Source organism: Mustelus asterias, chromosome 7 (assembly GCF_964213995.1).
Source record: "Mustelus asterias chromosome 7, sMusAst1.hap1.1, whole genome shotgun sequence".
Lineage (NCBI taxonomy): Eukaryota > Metazoa > Chordata > Chondrichthyes > Carcharhiniformes > Triakidae > Mustelus > Mustelus asterias.
Window position 1 is genome coordinate 61,436,933 of NC_135807.1, and position 19,609 is coordinate 61,456,541.

Genomic DNA, 19,609 nt, shown 5'->3' on the forward strand with positions numbered 1-19,609 from the left:
GGTTGAAGAATTTAAACAAAAAATCTGAGAGTAGGGACATGGCAACTGAATGGCCAATGACACAGCACAGGGGGGGAAATGGGATGCAAAAAAACAAGAGTTGGAGAACTCTGAAGTGCTACTTTGGGCTACAGGAGAGTGCTTCAGTTGGAGTTTGGTGACTGAGGGAGTTCAGTGAGGAGGAAGCAAAGTGTTCCTTTCCTTGGAAAGGCGAGTGGCCTTGCAGTGGGGACCATCTGGGCACGAACAGCAGCTCTCGGAGGTGACATCACAGTTCAGAAAGTGACACAGTCCCAATTGGTAAGTGATACCTACATGTATTTTCTTACAGTTTTTAAAGTATAATATATTAGCTTAAATTAAGGCAAGGACTTTCAATTATAATAGAAAATGTTTGAAAGGAAGTTCCCTAACTTAATTAAATTCTCTTAAAGGGAGTAACTGGGTTAATCTAGAGAGAAGTCATGGCAGGGGATCTGTGGTGTACTTCTCTTGCCTAATGTGAGAAATAAAGGACACTTTAAATGTCTCTGTCAATCACATGAGCAGTGTGTCCAGCTGCGGCTACTGGCTAACCACATTTCGGAGATGGAGCGGCGGGTGAACTCACTGTGGAGCATCCGTGATGCTGAGAACATCGTGGGTAGCATGTTAAGTGAGGTGGAATCCTTGAAAGTGGATAAGTTGCCAGGGCTGGATAGATTGTTCCCTATAAATGTTGAAGGAAGTCAGGGAGGAAATAGCAGATGCACTGAGGATTATTTTCCAATCTTCACTAGACACAGGTGAGGTGCCTGAGGACTGAAAGAATGCAAATGTGGTTCCGTTGTTTAAAAAAGAGGAAATGCCAAACAATCAAAGGCCAGTCAGTCTTACTTCGATGGTGGGCAAATTTTAGAATCAATCCTGAGTGATCAGATAAACTGTCATTTAAAAAAGCATGGATTAGTCAGAGATAGCCAGCCTGGCTTTGTTAGGGGAAAGTCAAGCCTTGCAATTTTGTTTGAATTCTTTGAGGAAGTGACAAGGAGGATTGATGAAGGTCGTGTAGTGGATATTGGCTGCATAAATTTTAGTAAGGCATTTGACAAGGTCCCATATGACAGGCTGGTCAAAAAAGTAAAAACCCATGTGACGAATTGTATCCAAAGATGGCTTAGTCACAGGAAACAAAGGGTAATGGTCAATGATTGCCATTGCAAGTGGAAAGCTGTTTCAAATAGTGTTCCGCAGGTATCATTTGTTTGTTTTATATATTAACAATTTGGACTTGTACGTGCGGGGTATGATTTGGAAATTTGAAGACAAGATAAAAATTGGCCATCTACTGGATAGTGTCGAAGATTGCTGTAAACTCCAAAATGATATAGACGGGTTGGTGGAGTGGGCAGGAAAGTGATAGATGAAGTTCAACTCTGGTAAGTGTGAGGTAAAGCATTTAGGGAGATCAAACTGTAAAAGGGAATACACAATAAACAGGAATATACTGAGAGGGGTAGATGAAGTGAGAGATCTTGGCCTGCAAGTGCACAGGTCCCTAAAAGTAGCAGTACAGGTAGATAAGGTTGTAAAGAAGGCATATGGAATGCTCTTCTTCATTGGCAGAGGTATAGAATACAAAAGTAGGAATATAATGATGCAACTGTATAAGACACTGGTGAGATCACAACTGGAGTAATGTGTGAAGTTCTGGCCACCACGTTACAGGAAAGACGTGATTGCTCTGGAAAGAGTGCAGAGAAGATTTACTAGAATGTTGCAAAGGCTGGAGAACTGTAGCTACAGGGGGAGATTGGAGAGGTGTGGTTGTTTCCTTTGGCACAGAGAAGGCTGAGGGATGACATGATTAAGGTATACAAAATTGTGAAATGTAGAGATAGAGTAGACAAGAGGAACCTGTTTCCTTGGCAGAAAGTTCAAAAACCAGGGGTCATAGATTCAAGCAAAGTAGCAGAAGGATTGAAGAGAACATGAGGGAAAACATTTTTATATAGAGGGTGGTGGGTGTCTGGAATTCACTGCCTGAGTTGGTGGTGGAGGCAAAGATTCCTTTAAAAAGTACCTGGATCTGCATCTTAAGTGCAATAAGCTACAGGCTATGGGCCGCGTGCAAGAAGATGGGATTAGAAAGAGCACCTGGGTGTCTTTGGGTCAGCATGGATGGGCTGAATGGCCCCATTCTGTGTTGCATCATTTCTATGGTTTTAATTGAAGGTGGCCAATCTTGCAGCAAGAGATTATGGGGCAAGGCTGTAGAGTGATTTTAAATTCAATGCATGGGGAGCAAGATGCCATCCTAGGTCAATGAATATACTGGAAATGAATGAACTAGACTGTGTGCAGTACACATTATGAATGGTTGAATTTGGCAAGATGAACTTTATGAAAAGTGACAAATTCAAGATTAAAAAATAGTTGAGGTGATAAAAGTTTTATTAATGTGTTCAGCAGCAGTGGGGCCGAGGTAGTGGTACAGAGAAGTAATAATGCAGAGGTGGAAGCAAATAGCACTTGATAAGGGAATGGAGGTTTTGACGTTCAGTCCCGAGTAAAAGAGGGTGCCAAGGTATGCGTAGTGTGACTGACCCTGGAAGAGTGGCTGGGCAGGGGAATGGAGCCAAAGGAGGAGAATTGGGGCTTATGGTAATAGTCATTTGTGACTTTGGCCAGTGGTCTTGATACTATCTCAAACTGAAAGGATTCAAATAGGAATTTTGGCAGAGATGAACATGGAACTGGGAGGTAATAACATTCAAAGATTTTAGGGAGGGGGAGAGAGCAAATGGGCTAATATTGGAGAGGATAAGTTAAGAAGGATGATAATAGCTGCTTTCAAAAATGGACCGTGTCTCAACATTAAGGAGTCCTTGGTAATATTAGTAAGCATAAGAATATAAGAACACAAGAACTTGGAGCAGGAGGAGGCTATTTGGCCCCTCGAGCCTGCTCTGCCATTCAATAAGATCATGGCTGATCTTTTCGTGGACTCAGCTCCACTTAGCCACCCGCTCACCATAACCCTTAATTCCTTTACTGCTCAAAGTTATCTATCCTTGCCTTAAAAACATTCAATGAGGTAGCCTCAACTGCTTCACTGGGCAGGGAATTCCACAGACTCACAACCCTTTGTGTGAAGAAGTTCCTCCTCAACTCAGTCCTAAATCTGCTCCCCCTTATCTTGAGGCTATGCCCCCTAGTTCTAGTTTCACTCGCCAGTGGAAACAACTTCCCTGCTTCTATCTTATCTATTCCCTTCATAATCGTATATGTTTCTATAAGATTTCCTCTCATTCTTCTGAATTCCAATCAATATAGCCCCAGCATGGGGCTGGGAGGGTAACTCAGAGCAGACTGGAGAGAAGGGCAAGAGAACAATGAATGGGATGCATGGAATGGATGAGCTTAGAGAGTAGGCAAGGAAAACGGAAGACAAACTGTAAAGATTCAGAACTGGAGGCCAGTGGCAAGGTTGAGAAGAGAACATTGAGTATATGGCAGAAATGCCCACATGAATGATTTAAATATTAAGGGGAAATAAATTCCCAAGAGCTCTTCAAACTTGGCCTTGAAGAGAGGACAGTGGATTTTTGTAGACAGTTTATCACAGAGAAATGGGGATGGGGTTGTGTTATGTCTTGCACAATGATTCTGTACTGGAGGAGGATTTGATTGAAGAGAGTGAGACACATGGTCTTACCAAATCTGGATTTAGAACGAGTAGGCCAATCAGGCATCAATTGTGGTCTCATTTGCAGCCCTATGACTTAAAGGTGCATATTGGGAGATAGAAGAGAGTAAGCTGCTGAAATAATATTAATAAAATTTGCCTAAAAGTGCACACACAGCCGCAGCTCTCTGCACTATACATTAATCGGGTGAAACAAGAGGCAGATGTACTTTCTATAAAAATCTAGAGTTGCAGAATTTAGACATGCATCATTGTAATTTAAAAGTGCTTAATATCAGCTTTAGAGTTTGCAATTTCAGAATATTTACAGAAATTGTTTTGTGCACTGCTCAAAATTTTACCATTGAAAGCTCTAACAATCTGTCAAATCTTTTCATAAAATTAAATACATTTTTTAACAGAAGTCAGTCATTTACAATGCAAAAACAGGCCATTCGGCCCATTAGGTCGGCCTGCTCTCTACCTGCTCTTTTTTTTTAATTTCCAAATTGTGATTTATTACAATTAAGTTCAAATCTCGAGGTTATCCCTGCCTCTGTTTATGCCTGGGATGGGTCTTGCAATACACATAAAAACGCACAAAGAAGCAGTCCTCGCAGCATTTCTTTAGAGAAGTCTTTGTTTTCAATCCTACAACTTCCTGCAAACCTTGTAGTTGACTTGGTTTTAGAAAAGGCATGGCAGTCAATCTAATCATCTTGTAAGGATCTGGCCCAATTGTGTGTCATTGTGACACAGTACCCAACAAATTGGTGGCCAATAGAGGACTGAGCACATGCACAATGGCCATAGAGGCCTATTGCCAACCTGGAGCACATGTCTGATAAAAATGGCCATCCAGTTAGCACTTTCAAGGGGGTAAAGTCCACGTTTTCTCCTATAGAACCACAAAGTCCTTGCAGTGCAGAAGGAGGCCATTTGACCCACTCAGTCTACACTAATTGTCCGCAAGAGCTAATCCACCTACACATCTTTCGACACTAAGGGGCAATTTAACGTGGCCAATCCACCTAACCTGCACATCTTTGATTTGTGGGAGGAAACCGGGGCATCCGGAAGAAACCCACATAGACATGGGGAGAACGTGCAAACTCCATGCAGACTGTCACCCAGGCCAGAATCGAACATGGGTCCTTGGCGCCAAGAGGCATCAGTGATAAACACTGTGCTGCTCCGGTTTAAATGTTAGATAGAGATCAGCCGGAGGCATCTTGGGGCTTTGATTCCTTTTATTTCACGGATATGTGTTACAGTTGAGCACAGAGCAAGAGAGTGTCTTCCATTTTAACCACTGGCCTCCTGTTGAACTTTCTAGACCTTTTGGGAGACCTGCAGCTTTCCTGCTCCATCTTTGTAACCGTGCAAGTTTATTTCTTTAAAGTGCCCATGCAATTTCCTTTTGAAGTTATTGATTGTTATTTCTCATATTCGCCCGCATCTTGCTTAAGACCTTAAATCTGTGTCCCCTAGTCTTTGTGCCCATCAGCTAATAACAGTTTTTCATCGTCAACTTTGTTTAATCTTGCCCATAATCTTGTACATCTCTCTGAAATCTCCTCGCCTTCAAGGAGAACAACTCCAGCTTTTCCAACCTACACTTGTAAGTAAAATCCTCATCCCAGGAACCATTCTGGCATCACAGAATACTTACGGCGCAGAAGGAGGCCATATTGCCCATCGTGTCTGCACCAGCTTGCCAAACAAGCATTGTGACTTAGGTGCCATTCCCCTGCCTTTTCCCCATACCCCACATATTGTTTCTATTCAAATAATCATCTAATGCCCTCGCAAATACCTCGAATGAACCTGCCGCCACCACACTTTCAGGCACTACATCCCAAACCCGTACCACTCATTATGTGAAAAAGTATTTTCTCACATCATATTTGCTGCTTTTCCAAATCTCTTTACATCTGTGCCCTCTCGTTGTTCATCCTTTTACAAGCGGGAAGAATTTCTCCCTATCTACTTTGTCCAGTCCCCTCATGACTGTTAACATTTCTATTTCCTTCCAGCCACCTTCGTTCCAAGGAAAACAGTCCCAACATCTCCAACCTATCCTCATAACTGAAGTTTCTCATCCATGAATTATTCTTGTAAACCTCTTCTGTACTTTCTCCAATGCATTCACATCATTCCTATAGTGTGGCACCCAGAATTGTACATAGGATTCCAGCTGAAGTTTAACTAGCGTCTTGTACAAGTTCAGCCTAACCTTGTATTCTATTCCCCTATTAATAAAGCCCAAACTTCAATGATCTGTTCACACATACACTAGGTCCCTCTGTTTCTGCACTCCTTTAAGCATTTTATCCTGATTTGATCTCGTCTCTCCATGTTCTTCCTACCAAAATGCATCACTTCAAATGCAACTTCTCTGAATTAAGCTTCACCTGGCACCAACTGTTTACTCCACCAACTTATCCATGTCCTTTTAAGTTCTATACTGTTGTCTTCACAATTGACAATACTTCCAAGTTTGTGTCATCCGCAAACTGCATGCCAAGATCAAGATCATTAATGTATATCAGGAAAAGCAAGGGTCCCAATACAAACCCATGGGGAAGACCACTACTAATCTTCCTCCAGCGCAAAAAATATCCATTGACCATTACTCTCTGCTTCCTACGATTCAGCCAATTTTGTAACCATGCCATTACTGTCTCTCTTATTCCATAAGCTATAACTTTTCTCAAGTCTGTTGTGTGGCACTGTGTCGAATGCCTTCTGAAAGTCCATGTACACCACATCAACAACATTATCCTCATCAACCTCCTCAAAAGCCTCCAGCAGGTTAGTTAAACACAATTTTCCCTTTAGAAATCCACACTGGCTCTTCCTCATCAACCCATAGCTTTCCACCTGACTACTTATTCTATCTCCGCTACACCTTCTGAAGCACCTTCACAGCTTTCCCAAAGTGTGATGACCAGAATTGGATGCAATACTATAGCTGGGGCCTAACCTGGACTATATAAAGATTCAATGTAAATCCCCTGCTTTTGCACTCAGTGCCAATATTTATGAAGTCCAAGAGCCTATATCCTTTGTTATCATTTTCTCAATGTCCTGCCACCTTCAAAGATCAATACAAATGCATCCCTAGGTTTAGAATGGCGCCATTAAATCTATACTGCCATCCTCTATCCTTTCTGTCAAAATGCAAGACCTCACACTTCAGTGGTTGGAGTACTCGTGATATATGAGCTACCTCGTATTTTAACACTTTGAAATGAACTTTGTAGACTAAATAATCAAACATTTCTTACAAACATTTTTCTATAAAATAGTGAAAGATTAATAACTGTACGATATAAAACAATGAGAGTTCAGGGTCTACAGCTAAAATAGATTGATACAAACTCCAAACAATTTGATTTTGAAGAATACTTACGAAACTTTAAGCAAAGTGGTTTTCAGTGCCGGTCATAGAACATTCACAAAGTTATCTTACACAAAATGTTCAACTTTACTTCAAGGTTCAATACATTGTTCAGGATTTGATGTTGGTCCAGCTATGAAATGACCTACCTGAATTCTCTGTATAAGCTGTTGAAGGCAAGGGCTGCCCCCAGTCGTTTAAAAGTATTGGGATGAAGAGCAAGGCTATACAATCTCTTGAAAAGTGATTTTGTATTTACTGGACTCTTCTGCTGTTGTTCTGGAGTTGTCTGCTTTATGGACCACTTGAGAAACTCTTGAACACAATTCCCACAGAAATCTCTCAAAGTACTGTCCACCGGATCCACAATGCCATCCTGATAAAATTAGATATCTGTTTTCAGCTTTCAGAAGAAAATCAACACTGGCCTACGTAGTAATCTGTATCAGGACACAAGGCACTGCCCAGTAAATGGAATACACAATTCCCCAATCATTAGGTGAGGTGTACATCAACTTGAACTACTAGTTTAATTGTTTCCCTCTCATCAGCATCAAGATCATCTTTGTCAATTGTGATTCAGCATTGACTATAAACATCTATAAAATGATTATTCAATTCTCAGTTATCTTTCCTGCTCTTCAGGATATACCCCCCGACCCCCACATTTACCATGGCTAATCCACACATCTTTGGACACTAAGAGGTAATTTAGCAAGGCCGATCCACTTAATCTGTGCACCTTTGAACTGCGGGAGGAAACTGGAGCACCCAGCGGAAACAAAAGCAGACATGGGGAGAACATGCAAACTCCATACAGCAGTGTCACCCAAGGCCAGAATCGAACCCGGGTCCCTGGCACTGAGACAGCAGTGCTAACCACTGTGCCACCAGAAGGAAATTATTAATTGCCAGAATTTTAAAAAGTAACAAGTTAATCTGGATATTTATGTCAATATCTCAAGTCTTTAGGAAATAAACATTTCGCAATAGCACCAGGAATATTTAAATACAGAAAGCCAGAAAGGAAAACTGAGAGAAACTTAAAATAAATATCTGAAATTTTTAAATAGTTATTTATCTAACCGAGTTGCCTGATTCATTTCTAGTTATATATATTTTCTTTGAACTTGGCTGTTTACAAAGATGTTGGTCTCCTTGCTTTTAAGCAAAGAAATTTTAATCTCATGTGGCTTTAACAGATGTTTACAATCACTGTTTACCAGGAATTAAAGTTTATTTTGAGTGTTCAAATACAAAGAGTACAAGAGAATAATTGTTACCAGAACAGCTTCCAAAAGCGCCACAGTATCCCGACTTTCAAATTTCCTGTTGTTAGTGAACCAATGGATAAGCTGCATAACAAGCGGTTCGAACAACTGATTCGTTACCTATATATAATTTAAAAAGAACATAAAAACAAGTTATTATATTACAGTTCAACTGCCATATAAACCTAGCATGGTGTGGACCTGTCACCCAAGGCCAGAATCGAACCCAGGTCCCTGGCACTGAGGCAGCAGTGCTAACCACTGTGCCACCAGAAGGAAATTATTACTTGCCAGAATTTTTAAAAGTAATAAGTTAATTTGGGTATTTATGTCAATATCTCCAGTTTTTAGGAAATAAACATTTTGCAGATAGCACTAGGAATATTTAAATACAGAAAGCCAGAAAGGAAAACTGTAAATGAGAGAAACTTAAAATAAATACCTGAAATTTTTAAATAGCTATTTATCTAACTGAGTTGCCTGGTTCATTTCTAGTTATATATATTTTCTTTGACCTTGGCTGTTCACAAAGATAAACAATCACATTAACATCACCCACTCAGGGTATGTTTAATACACTTTAAGAAATATAGAAGGAAAAGGATCAAACTCTTCTCTGCAGAATCAGTTTCAGTTGTACCCTCATGGATTCTCTCCAGCTTGTTAACTAGAGTGAATCAACATTACAAATCTTCAGAGCAGGTAAAATTGTGAAGTTTTCCCAAACCCCTGAAGGAAAACTTCAGCATATTAATGAAACATATTTATTTACTTCTATTTACATTTCGCAGATGAGACTTCAGTCGTTCAAATACTGACAGACATACTTGATTTTTTAAACACTAATATAAAAGTAAAACACTGCAGTTGTTGGAAATCTGAAATAAAAACAGAAAATGCTGGAAAAACTCAGCCGGTCCAACAGTGTCTATGGTGTTCAAGGCTAAGGGAGGTGCTCATAATTGCTATTAATACATTATGCCACCTGACCTTATGCCACTATTAGAACCTTCCTTATTCTTTATCAGTATTAAAACTCCCTTCATCTTGTGTCTATGACATCTTTGTCAAATCGCTCCTCAGCTCCCATCTCTCCTTGACCTATTTTGCTCCACCTGTTCACCCCCCCTTAAACAGTACAAAATCCATCAGGTTTCTCCCTCTCTTTAGCTCTGAAGAGGAGCCATGCGAACTCTCTCCACAAATGCAGCCAGACCTGCTGTGTTTTTACAGCATTTTCTGATTTTACTTCTTGATCTTTTCAATTCTGTTTCATTGAATATTGATAATATCATTGCAATAAGACCACAAAAAAGTGCTCGGATCTGGGATTGGTCAAAGAGACAGTAGTCAGGAAGTGTGGGAACATTGACATGTGCTGGAGGACTGTGATGTTTATTGGGAGTGGAACAGTCAAATGAAAGCTTGGGCACTTAACTGGGGTCCAGAAGACTTGATAACAAGTCTCATCTATAGAATGTGATTGGAAGTCAATATATACATTCCATTGGTGTCGAGGGGGATTAGGAGCTGAGAGTGATGTGCGGCAAATAGAATGGAAACACATGCAAATTTCGGAAGATTAAGAAAGGAGTTTGGGGCTCCAAGAGCATTGAGAAATGCATGCAAGGTTGTGTTGACTTATTCCTCCTAGATCTTTTGAAACAGTAGCTTCCCAGCATGTAGCTGAGAACTCTACATTAGTTGTTTAAAATGCATTGTGCAGATACAGAATAGTTACCTTCAACATTAGTGTTTAAATATCAAACACAGCTCTCAGCTCTTGGTGGAGATGGGGAAGATAATAAGGAGCAGAGAGTTGTAACAAGGTTTAGGTTCAATAACAAGTGGTGTAGTAGTACCCTGGAATCATAAATCAGGAAGACTCAAGAGGCAATGACAATAAATAGGCAAGTTTAAACAAGAGACAGAAAATACTCGATGGAAGCTTTGTTAAACTTCTAGCGAATATTTTTACATATGAATTATATATAGATTGTTATCAACCACAGATTAAACATTATTTATTAACTGGTTTCAACCCCCACCCCCCCCCGCCCCGCCCTACCACCACCTTCTCAAGGACAATTAGGGATGGGCAATAAATGCTGGCCTAACCAGAGATTCTCTCATCCCATGAAAGAATAAAAGTAAAGTTACTCCTACATGTACGCCCATAACTTTCTTACCTTATCCACATCACAACCAAGGCGGAGCAAGACTGGAAACATGTGTTTGTTCAGCTTGTACATTGTTTCCTGCTGTCCCTCTGAGATCTGGGATCCTTTTCCTAGCATATAAGCTACCACACTGTGCAGCAGTTCACAAGCTGCAACCTGGCAAGATTTAACGTTTATTAAAAATGTTTTAACATGTTAAAAATTTGGAGAAATTTTTTAAAATGTATCTGCCACATAAAAAACTGGCAAAAGATCTGTAACTGCAGAATGGCCATATAACAATCCCTTGTCTGAGACAACACACTTTCAACATGCTCACAGTGCCTCATTTTCAGTTGAGTCAGAAATTAGCTTGCTCAATCCCAAAAGTTAGAAAGAAATTCATAAAACAAATATGAATAAAGTCTAAGAGATAAAAATCTAACTATAATAAGTGATTAATCAATGCAGTATTTTCTGATGCTAGCCATAGGCTGGAAGAAATACAAATACTTACTGGGCAACACAACATGGTAATTTTTGAGAAACTGCTATATTATACATGTTGATGATATATTGCAAGGACAAAGCAATAGGAGCAGAATGCACGCTAATACATTAAGCTCTTCTTTCAGTAGGGATATGCATCTGACCAGGAACATAACAAAATGTGAATGAAGAGTACATTGGCTTACTTTTGTCTGTCGATCACTGGCAGAAAGTGCAAGTTCAGAGATGCGAGGTAGAAATGAATCCAAGTATATGACAGGTTTCATGTCTGCAAATGGTACTGCAAAACTCAGAGGCCTCTCTGCCACCCATGCCACACACTTCTTCATCATTTCCTCAGAAGAAGCAGCTGTACGAATCAAATATGAATACATTAGCATTTCATGATCTCTATGTAATTTTGTATTTTGTTATTTATTTCTGAATGAAAATTGAGAATAATATATTTAAATACACTTTAACGACAGTCTTTAGCAAAGGAACTACATACCATTTAACTTGATCTAAAGTCTCTCTCTGACTTTAAGGAATTTCTTCAATGCTTAGGTTTCATGTTTTCCAATAGCAGAATCTCTTTTGTTAGCGTTTCACAAAACTACATAGTAATTATAACATGGAAAAAAGCTGTTTGATCCAACAAGTTCATGTTGGAGTTTAATTTTCACATGAAGTGAAATCCTAATCCTGTGTATGCCCATGCCTTTCCTTCATATGTTAGTTAAAATTCACACTCTACATGCAAATGACCAATAAATTATCCAATAGAGGTCTATACCCAGAGACCTGGGTTCGATTCCCGGCCTGAGTCACTGTTTTCAGAGTCTGCATGTCCTCCCCGTGTCTGCGTGAGTTTCCTCCGGGTGTTCCGGTTTCCTCCAAAAGATGCGCTTGTTAGGTGCATTGGCCATGCTAAATTCTCCCTCAGTGTACCCGAACAGGCACCAGAGTGTGGCGACTAGGGGATTTTCACTGCAGTGTTAATGTAAGCCTACTTGTGACACTGATAAATAAACTTATTTTTGCTTTCCAACCACCACAACGAGCACTTCATGAGTTTGATGTAGTCTTCACATTTCTTAAATAAAGCAGCATGAGTCCACAATATGCCAAGAGTTGCATGCAAGAAATATATGACAAGCTTTGCAAATTTTTAAGTCAGCTACTAGCATCAATTAGGGTCAAAGAAAAACCCGATTAGTTAAGATTCAAACAAAGCACATAGCCTCAATTGAACAGTATCAAAGGCACAAACAAAAAAATTCTATTTGTATTATTCATTGAATAAAAAATGCTTTGAATAATTAAGATAAACACTGCAAAAGGACCAGAAACAAATACCAGCTAAACACAATGTGCAAAGGGAAGATATGGGTCAATTCATACCAGCATGAATGTCAGAATGGTTTACAGTGGCAAAGAGCATTTGAACAAGATGCTCCATGTATTTTACAAGGTTACTATCCACCATATTAGGTGACACTGTCTGTTGGGTCAGGAGTGGATGCTGAATGAATCAGAGCTTATTCACAAAAATTGTATTTACTACAGCAAAAAATGAGGTATGTGACGAAAGATGGGACACCTCAAATCCTACATTCAGGATTACAAATATTAGGGAGAAGTTACATCTACCTGCATATAAAAGCACTTTCTATAGAGACAAAAAAACTTTAAAAAGGAATATGAGCATGAACAGCTTAGGCATCAAATATTGATGGTCATTCACCATCCATGGCCAATGAGATTAAGGGTTGGATAATGTGCTCCCAGGAATTCCTATTGACTGCAACTGGTACTATAAAGTGAAGAAAGACAGGGGATTAGTCTTCCAATAACATTCTTTTCCTTACTCTGGGAAGCAGATGGCATCCAGTTGGCACATCCCTACATTTAGGGCTTATGGGAAAACAGAGACTAACTTTTGCTTCACTGTCAGCTTACAAAAATGTAAGCAATTAAGATGCATGGGTTACATAAGTGAATCAAAAAAACAATAATTGAAGTAGTTAGAATGAGCATTTATGCAATTATTTATTAATAACTTGTTTTACTAATTGCATTCAGCTCTCTCTCATAAGTCATAACTTTCAAATTTCAAATACAAAAGACCAATCTGGATCAGCCAGGGCACTGACTTCTAGGGTGCTTTTCACATCACTAATAATTCACTTAAAATGAGTTTTAAGTCGGAGAACTAATAGATACATGGGGTTTAAATTTAGTAATGGTCTAGTAAAATGACAAAGTGTTGGTATAATCTAGAACAATTACACAATATCTGGGAGCTTTAAGTTTCTACCTCTTCTTACTTCCACCACCGAAGGTAGGTGGAGATAATGTTTTTAGTCCGTTTGTTAGTTTGCTTGTTTATAAATAATATTGCTTAAAATCTAATGGATGCATTTCAATAAAACTTGGTACAAAGGTAGGATGTGATCCAAGAAAGGACCAATTTTTTTTGGCACAGATGCAGATCCGAATCCAGACTCTCATTTTTTTTTAAAACGTTGAAGAATAGAATGAATTGACATTTTTCTTTTAGAATATCGTGGGTTATTTTATTTCGAATTGTCTGAAGTGCAGTGGTACAATTTGTCGCAGTTGTCAAAATGTGAGAAGAGATTTCACATCAGGTTGTTGGATGGAAGCTCCCTCAGCGAGATGGAAGCCTTTAACAAAAAGATTTATTTTTTCAGCTCATTAGTTACAGAACATCAACCAGGCAGGGAAAAGTCTCAGGGCAGCTGCAAAATTGCAATAATGTTGAGTCAACACTGTGTGTGTGTCAGAGGTATGCGCTCTACTGAGTGCCCTCTTCACTTGTACATATCCTGTTTTCAATCTATTCACACAATTCAAACTGTCACTACACCCACCTGTAACCAGGCTTCGATTGATCTGCCCCCCAAGAGACCCAAGTAACCGCACTATTCTGTGCTTCACAGCTGCAGCAGGGGACTCTTCATTCTGTTTCATAAGAAATAAAACACACATTTAAAAGCAGATTTGCATTATTCAATTATATATAGTAGGCACAGGCTAAAGAGAAAATTTTATGATAGTTAGTCACATACCGTAGAAAGATTCTTTGCATTTTTCAGGCGACGTATAAGAACTTTGTTCTCTCCTTTACTTGAAGTACTAATGCTCATCATTTCCCAATTGTTTTCAATCTCATCTGCTATGAAGTTTTAAAAGTAATGAAATTTCCATAACAAAAACATTATTTTTTTAAACAATCATTGTGCATAGTTGCAGAATTCCAAAAATCAGCCATTTGTTCACATTAGTTGATATCTTTGGAGATGTAGAAAATGCAGGTTCCAGCTGTGGTTCATCTGGTAAAACTCATGCCTCTAAATCAGAGGGTTCAAACCTCACTACAGAAATTTGGGCAAATAATCCAGGCTAAGATGTGCTGCTCTGTTGGAAGTCAGATGAGATGCTAAACATCTACCCTATCTGGTTGAATCAAAAGATCTCACCGCATTATTCAAAGAACATAGAACAGTACAGCACAGAACAGGCCCTTCGGCCCACGATGTTGTGCCGAGCTTTATCTAAAACCAAGATCAAGCTATCCCACTCCCTATCATCCTGGTGTGCTCCATGTGCCTATCCAATAACCGCTTAAATGTTCCTAAAGTGTCTGACTCCACTATCACTGCAGGCAGTCCATTCCACACCCCAACCACTCTCTGCGTAAAGAACCTACCTCTGATATCCTTCCTATATCTCCCACCATGAACCCTATAGTTATGCCCCCTTGTAATAGCTCCATCCACCCGAGGAAATAGTCTTTGAACGTTCACTCTATCTATCCCCTTCATCATTTTATAAACCTCTATTAAGTCTCCCCTCAGCCTCCTCCGCTCCAGAGAGAACAGCCCTAGCTCCCTCAACCTTTCCTCATAAGACCTACCCTCCAAACCAGGCAGCATTCTGGTAAATCTCCTCTGCACTCTTTCCAGTGCTTCCACATCCTTCTTATAGTGAGGTGACCAGAACTGCACACAATATTCCAAATGTGGTCTCACCAAGGTCCTGTACAGTTGCAGCATAACCCCACGGCTCTTAAACTCCAACCCCCTGTTAATAAAAGCTAACACACTGTAGGCCTTCTTCACAGCTCTATCCACTTGAGTGGCAACCTTTAGAGATCTGTGGATATGGACCCCAAAATCTCTCTGTTCCTCCACAGTCTTCAGAACCCTACCTTTGACCCTGTAATCCACATTTAAATTAGTCCTACCAAAATGAATCAAGAAGAGTAGGAGAGTTTTCCCAGTCTCCAAGCCAATATATATACTGCAATTTAACACTAAAAAGATTATCTGGCTATTTCTTAAATCCCTGTTTGAGTAAGCTTTCTGCTCATAGATTGGCTGCCTTGTTTCCTATGTTACATCTGTGACTCCACTGCAAAAGTAAACTGACTGTAAAGCACGAGGTCCCAAAATACTTCTTCATATCTTTAGATAGCTTGACAAAATTCAATTAAATGCAACATTCCCAAGTGTAGCTGGGAATTAGCCCATGTTGTACTTTAGTGATGTACTCTTTGAACTGCACTGCACCATCAAATTATGTTTTAAATAATCTTTGAATATCTATTATTCATTTCTAAAAGTCTCACTTCACGTCACATTTCTCTCGCAGGATCCTGATGTTCTGAAATTCTTTAATTCCCCCCCTTTTTGTTAAATCAGCAAGCTTTTAAAAGCCATACATGGATGTCAGCCAATTGCGATTTCTAAATTTATTTTCCACTTCTCTTTTCACGTTTGTGTTTTATATTGAATCTTAACCCATTACTCAGGTTTCTAAATAAAATGACTTTACTGAGCACCTGAGTATTATAATTCTCCAACTATCTGATGGTCATTAGTTTTATAAACCCACATATTATCATACATTTCACCCAGTAGACCAGGATATAATGCAACAGCTCTGCTTCATCTATTACGTAATCGCTATTATGTGCACTCAAGTGAAAAAGTCTAAATACTTTTTAACATTCTAATGCACAGCCTTTCATCCTGTTCTTTTACATCCCCGTTGAACAATTCTAGTTAATAAATGAAAAGAAAATTGAACAGGGTGCTAAAAACAAAGAAATTGAAGATGCTTACTTGAAGCTGTTTTCAGGTAGCCATCCAGGTGTGGTAAAACGTCTTTGTAATAAGGCTCAATTGTATGCTTGGATATATGAATTGACCAATGCTCCAGAGCATCCAATCCAGCATCAGCAAGTGGGAGGTGGCTAAGGCCGAGTTTAAATGCAATCTGATTTTGGAGAGAAAGTAATCACAAAAATGTTACAGTAGATTCATAGAATCATAGAATCATAGAAACCCTACAGTGCAGAAGGAGGCCATTCGGCCCATCGAGTCTGCACCGACCACATTCCCACCCAGGCCCTACCCCCACATATTTACCCGCTAATCCCTCTAACCTACGCATCTCAGGGGCAATTTTAACCTGGCCAATCAACCTAACCCGCACATCTTTGGACTGTGGGAGGAAACCGGAGCACCCGGAGGAAACCCATGCAAACACGAGGAGAATGTGCAAACTCCACACAGACAGTGACCCGAGCTGGGAATCGAACCCGGGACCCTGGAGCTGTGAAGCAGCAGTGCTAACCACTGTGCTACCGTGCCGCCCCAGCTTAGCGTGCCTGCATCAACACTGATGGAGAGTCAACCACTGAATCATATTCCTTTGCCCCTTCCACATACCCTTTCAAGTTTATCTTTCTTTAATATATGTCCACTTTTTTATTCCTTTTTCTTAAATATATCTCCACTTTTATATCGCTCTTTCACTACCTTTGCTTATGGAGTATTCCATTCCAAATAACCCTCTCAATAAAAGCACAATATTCTCCTCAGCTCTCACATTACCCTTCAGGTCATAATTAGGGATGGGCAATATATGCTGGCCTAGTCAGCGATGCCTTCTGAAGTTGCTGACAATTTAAGTATATAGACAAAGGCAATGGAGTAACCACTGACCCGTGGAGCGCTATTTATCCCTGCTCAGTTCTAAAAACACCCATTAAGCACTGTTACTGGAAGCGCCAAGGTTGCAAATGTGGTATCAGAACCACAGCAGAGATAAAACAAATTATTCTAAATGTACAGAGAATAGGTCTTTAAACAACTGTGTGCATGAAACAAAATCTATTAATAAAATTAAAATCAACAAATGGCAAATGAATAAACCTCCAGGAGAAATTACTCCAAAGATCCAATATGCAGCCAAGCATAGGCAGAGATGTTTCCATTTGTGGAGGTATATGAACATGGAAAATAGGAGGAGACCATTCAGCTTTTTAAGTCTACTTCACCATTCAATATGATCAAGGCTGATTCACTATCTCAACACCATATTCCTGTGTTCTCCCTATAGCCCTTGACACCATTAATAGAGGTCTACATCCTTCTTAAATCTATTAAGTGACTTGGCCTCCACAGCCTTCTGTGGTAGAGAATTCCACAGGTTCACCACGCTTGAGTGAAGATGTTTCTCCTTATCTCAGTTCAAAATGGCCTACCCCATAGCAAGAGACCCTTATGAGTGTTTTTTTTTATCTACTAAGATTTATGAGGTTCACTTGTTTGCAATAACTTCACAATCGTAAATCACATATGGTTCTCAAGACTTAACCATATGGCAAGAAAGAACATTTTAAATGATGAATTCCAAAAGTTTATTAAACATTAAAAAGGTAACAAGTCAGATATAAAGTAGTGTCAATTGATAGCAACGAGCAGTAATTAACAATAAGAGAAGAAAGTTTAACTTTTTCAACAATTGAACAGACTTCTCACCACCCTTTTCAAACAAAATCGTAAAGTGATGATTTTATAAAAATATTGATAACAGCTCTCAGCATCTCTCCATAAGCATCTCTCTCCCCACCTCTCCTAAATATCTCTCTCTCTACCCACATCTCTCTCTGACTTACCTCTGCCTGTCCTTACTCAAAATGACTTCGCAGGACCCGTTTTTTCATATCTTAAAATATTGAACGCCCACCTTAGCCAATTGTTGGAAAAATAGTAAATTGTCAATAATGAAATAAGAATTAGCCCATTGGTTTTTAGCTGATTATACATCTTGCCTCAGTTTTAAGACAATGCTTCTTCTCAAACTATATCTCATATCTTAAGACTTGGGTCTCTACCATTAATTGGTCAACATGGCTGCCCGTTGTCTGGAGTTGAGGTCCCTTAGACAAGGGTTCATTCAGTCTTTCCCAAGTCTACGGTTAACATTCACGTTTTCTCTTTATTTGATGGCCTGAGAAACACATATTAATCCCTCTCTCTCACAGCACTTTAAAAGTCTGTATTAATGGTCAAATGTTAGGAAAAAAAAACATGCTTATTATGAAAGTTAAAATCATTTGTGTTCCAAATTACATTTCCAGCCTTTCTAACATATCTATTAGTAAATTATTCGTTCTTTAATTGTCTCACAATTAAGGCATCTTCTTAACTAAATCTGGCTGCCTTCCAATAACACTGGTTTAGTTTTTATTAAAATGGCTTCCATCAGTTTCAGTTAAGAACATATTAATTAAAATTACCAAATGAAAACTACAAAATGACAGTCACATTTCAACTAGCGACTTTGAAGCTACCAACAGTCCCCTTGTTCCATATCCTTAAGCCAGTCTGTGTGTCCAGTCTGTCCAGACCCATCAGAATTTTATACGTTTCAATTAGAATCACTCTCATTCTTCTCAATTTCAGTGAATACAGGACCAATCCAACCCAATCCTCCTCATACAACAATTCTGCCATTCCAGAAATCTGTTTGGTGAACTTTTGTTGCACTTCCTCCATGACAAGTATATCCTTTCTTAGATAAGGAAACCAAAACTGCACAGAATACTCCAGGTGTGGTCTCACCGAGGCCCTATACAGCTGCAGCAAGATATCCATCCTCCTGCACTCAAGTCCTCTTGCAATGAAGGTGTTCCTACCATTTGCCTTCCTAACCGCTTGCTGTACTTGCATGCTTTTTTCTGTGACTGATGTATTGGACTCCCAGGTCCCTTTGAACGTCAACTTTTCCCAATCTATCACCATTTGAACAATACTCTGCCATTCTGTTTCTCTGTCCAAAGTGGTTAACTTCACATTTAGCCACATTATACTGCATCTGCCATGTATTTGTCCATTCACGCAACTTGCCTAAATCACCTTGAAGCACCTTAATATCCTCCTCACCACTCACATTCCCACCAAGTTTCATGTAGTTAGCAAACTTGGAAATATTACATCTGGTTCCATCATCCAAATATATATGAGTCACTAATAAGTTGAATAAGGAATTCAGGTGAAACTTTGTCACTGAGGACAATGAGAATGTGGAACCTGCTACTGCACGAAGAGGTTGATGCAAATTTGAAGGTAGGTTCGATATGTACAAGGGAGAACGGAGCAGGGTGCATTATTAGAATGAGATGAAGTTCGGTGGAAGGAGGCACATGTGGAGCATAAGCACTGGCATAAATCTGTTGGGCTGAATGGACTGTTTCTGTGCTATAGTCTGAAAATTTGTAAAGCTGGAATAAATAAGGTGG

The 19,609-nt window shown here is 39.5% G+C and overlaps 1 protein-coding gene across 8 annotated transcripts in view; it reads right to left on the bottom strand.

The window, feature by feature from the left end:
- Nucleotides 1–19,609, bottom strand: part of prkdc (protein kinase, DNA-activated, catalytic subunit) — a 219,777-nt gene that overhangs the window by 158,766 nt on the left and 41,402 nt on the right. For 7 of the 8 annotated variants that reach the window (XR_013498316.1, XM_078216124.1, XM_078216122.1 and 4 more), the window contains exons 21-27: nt 16,143–16,296; nt 14,085–14,191; nt 13,887–13,977; nt 11,196–11,359; nt 10,531–10,677; nt 8,354–8,461; nt 7,220–7,446 (exon numbers count right to left, since the gene is read on the bottom strand). Coding sequence is in view for 7 of the 8 variants with exons in the window: in XM_078216124.1 (XP_078072250.1) it covers nt 7,220–7,446; nt 8,354–8,461; nt 10,531–10,677; nt 11,196–11,359; nt 13,887–13,977; nt 14,085–14,191; nt 16,143–16,296 (998 nt within the window). In the remaining variant the exon portion in view is untranslated. The remainder of the gene's footprint in view (nt 1–7,219; nt 7,447–8,353; nt 8,462–10,530; nt 10,678–11,195; nt 11,360–13,886; nt 13,978–14,084; nt 14,192–16,142; nt 16,297–19,609) is intronic. The other variant, XM_078216123.1, reaches the window with a different exon arrangement.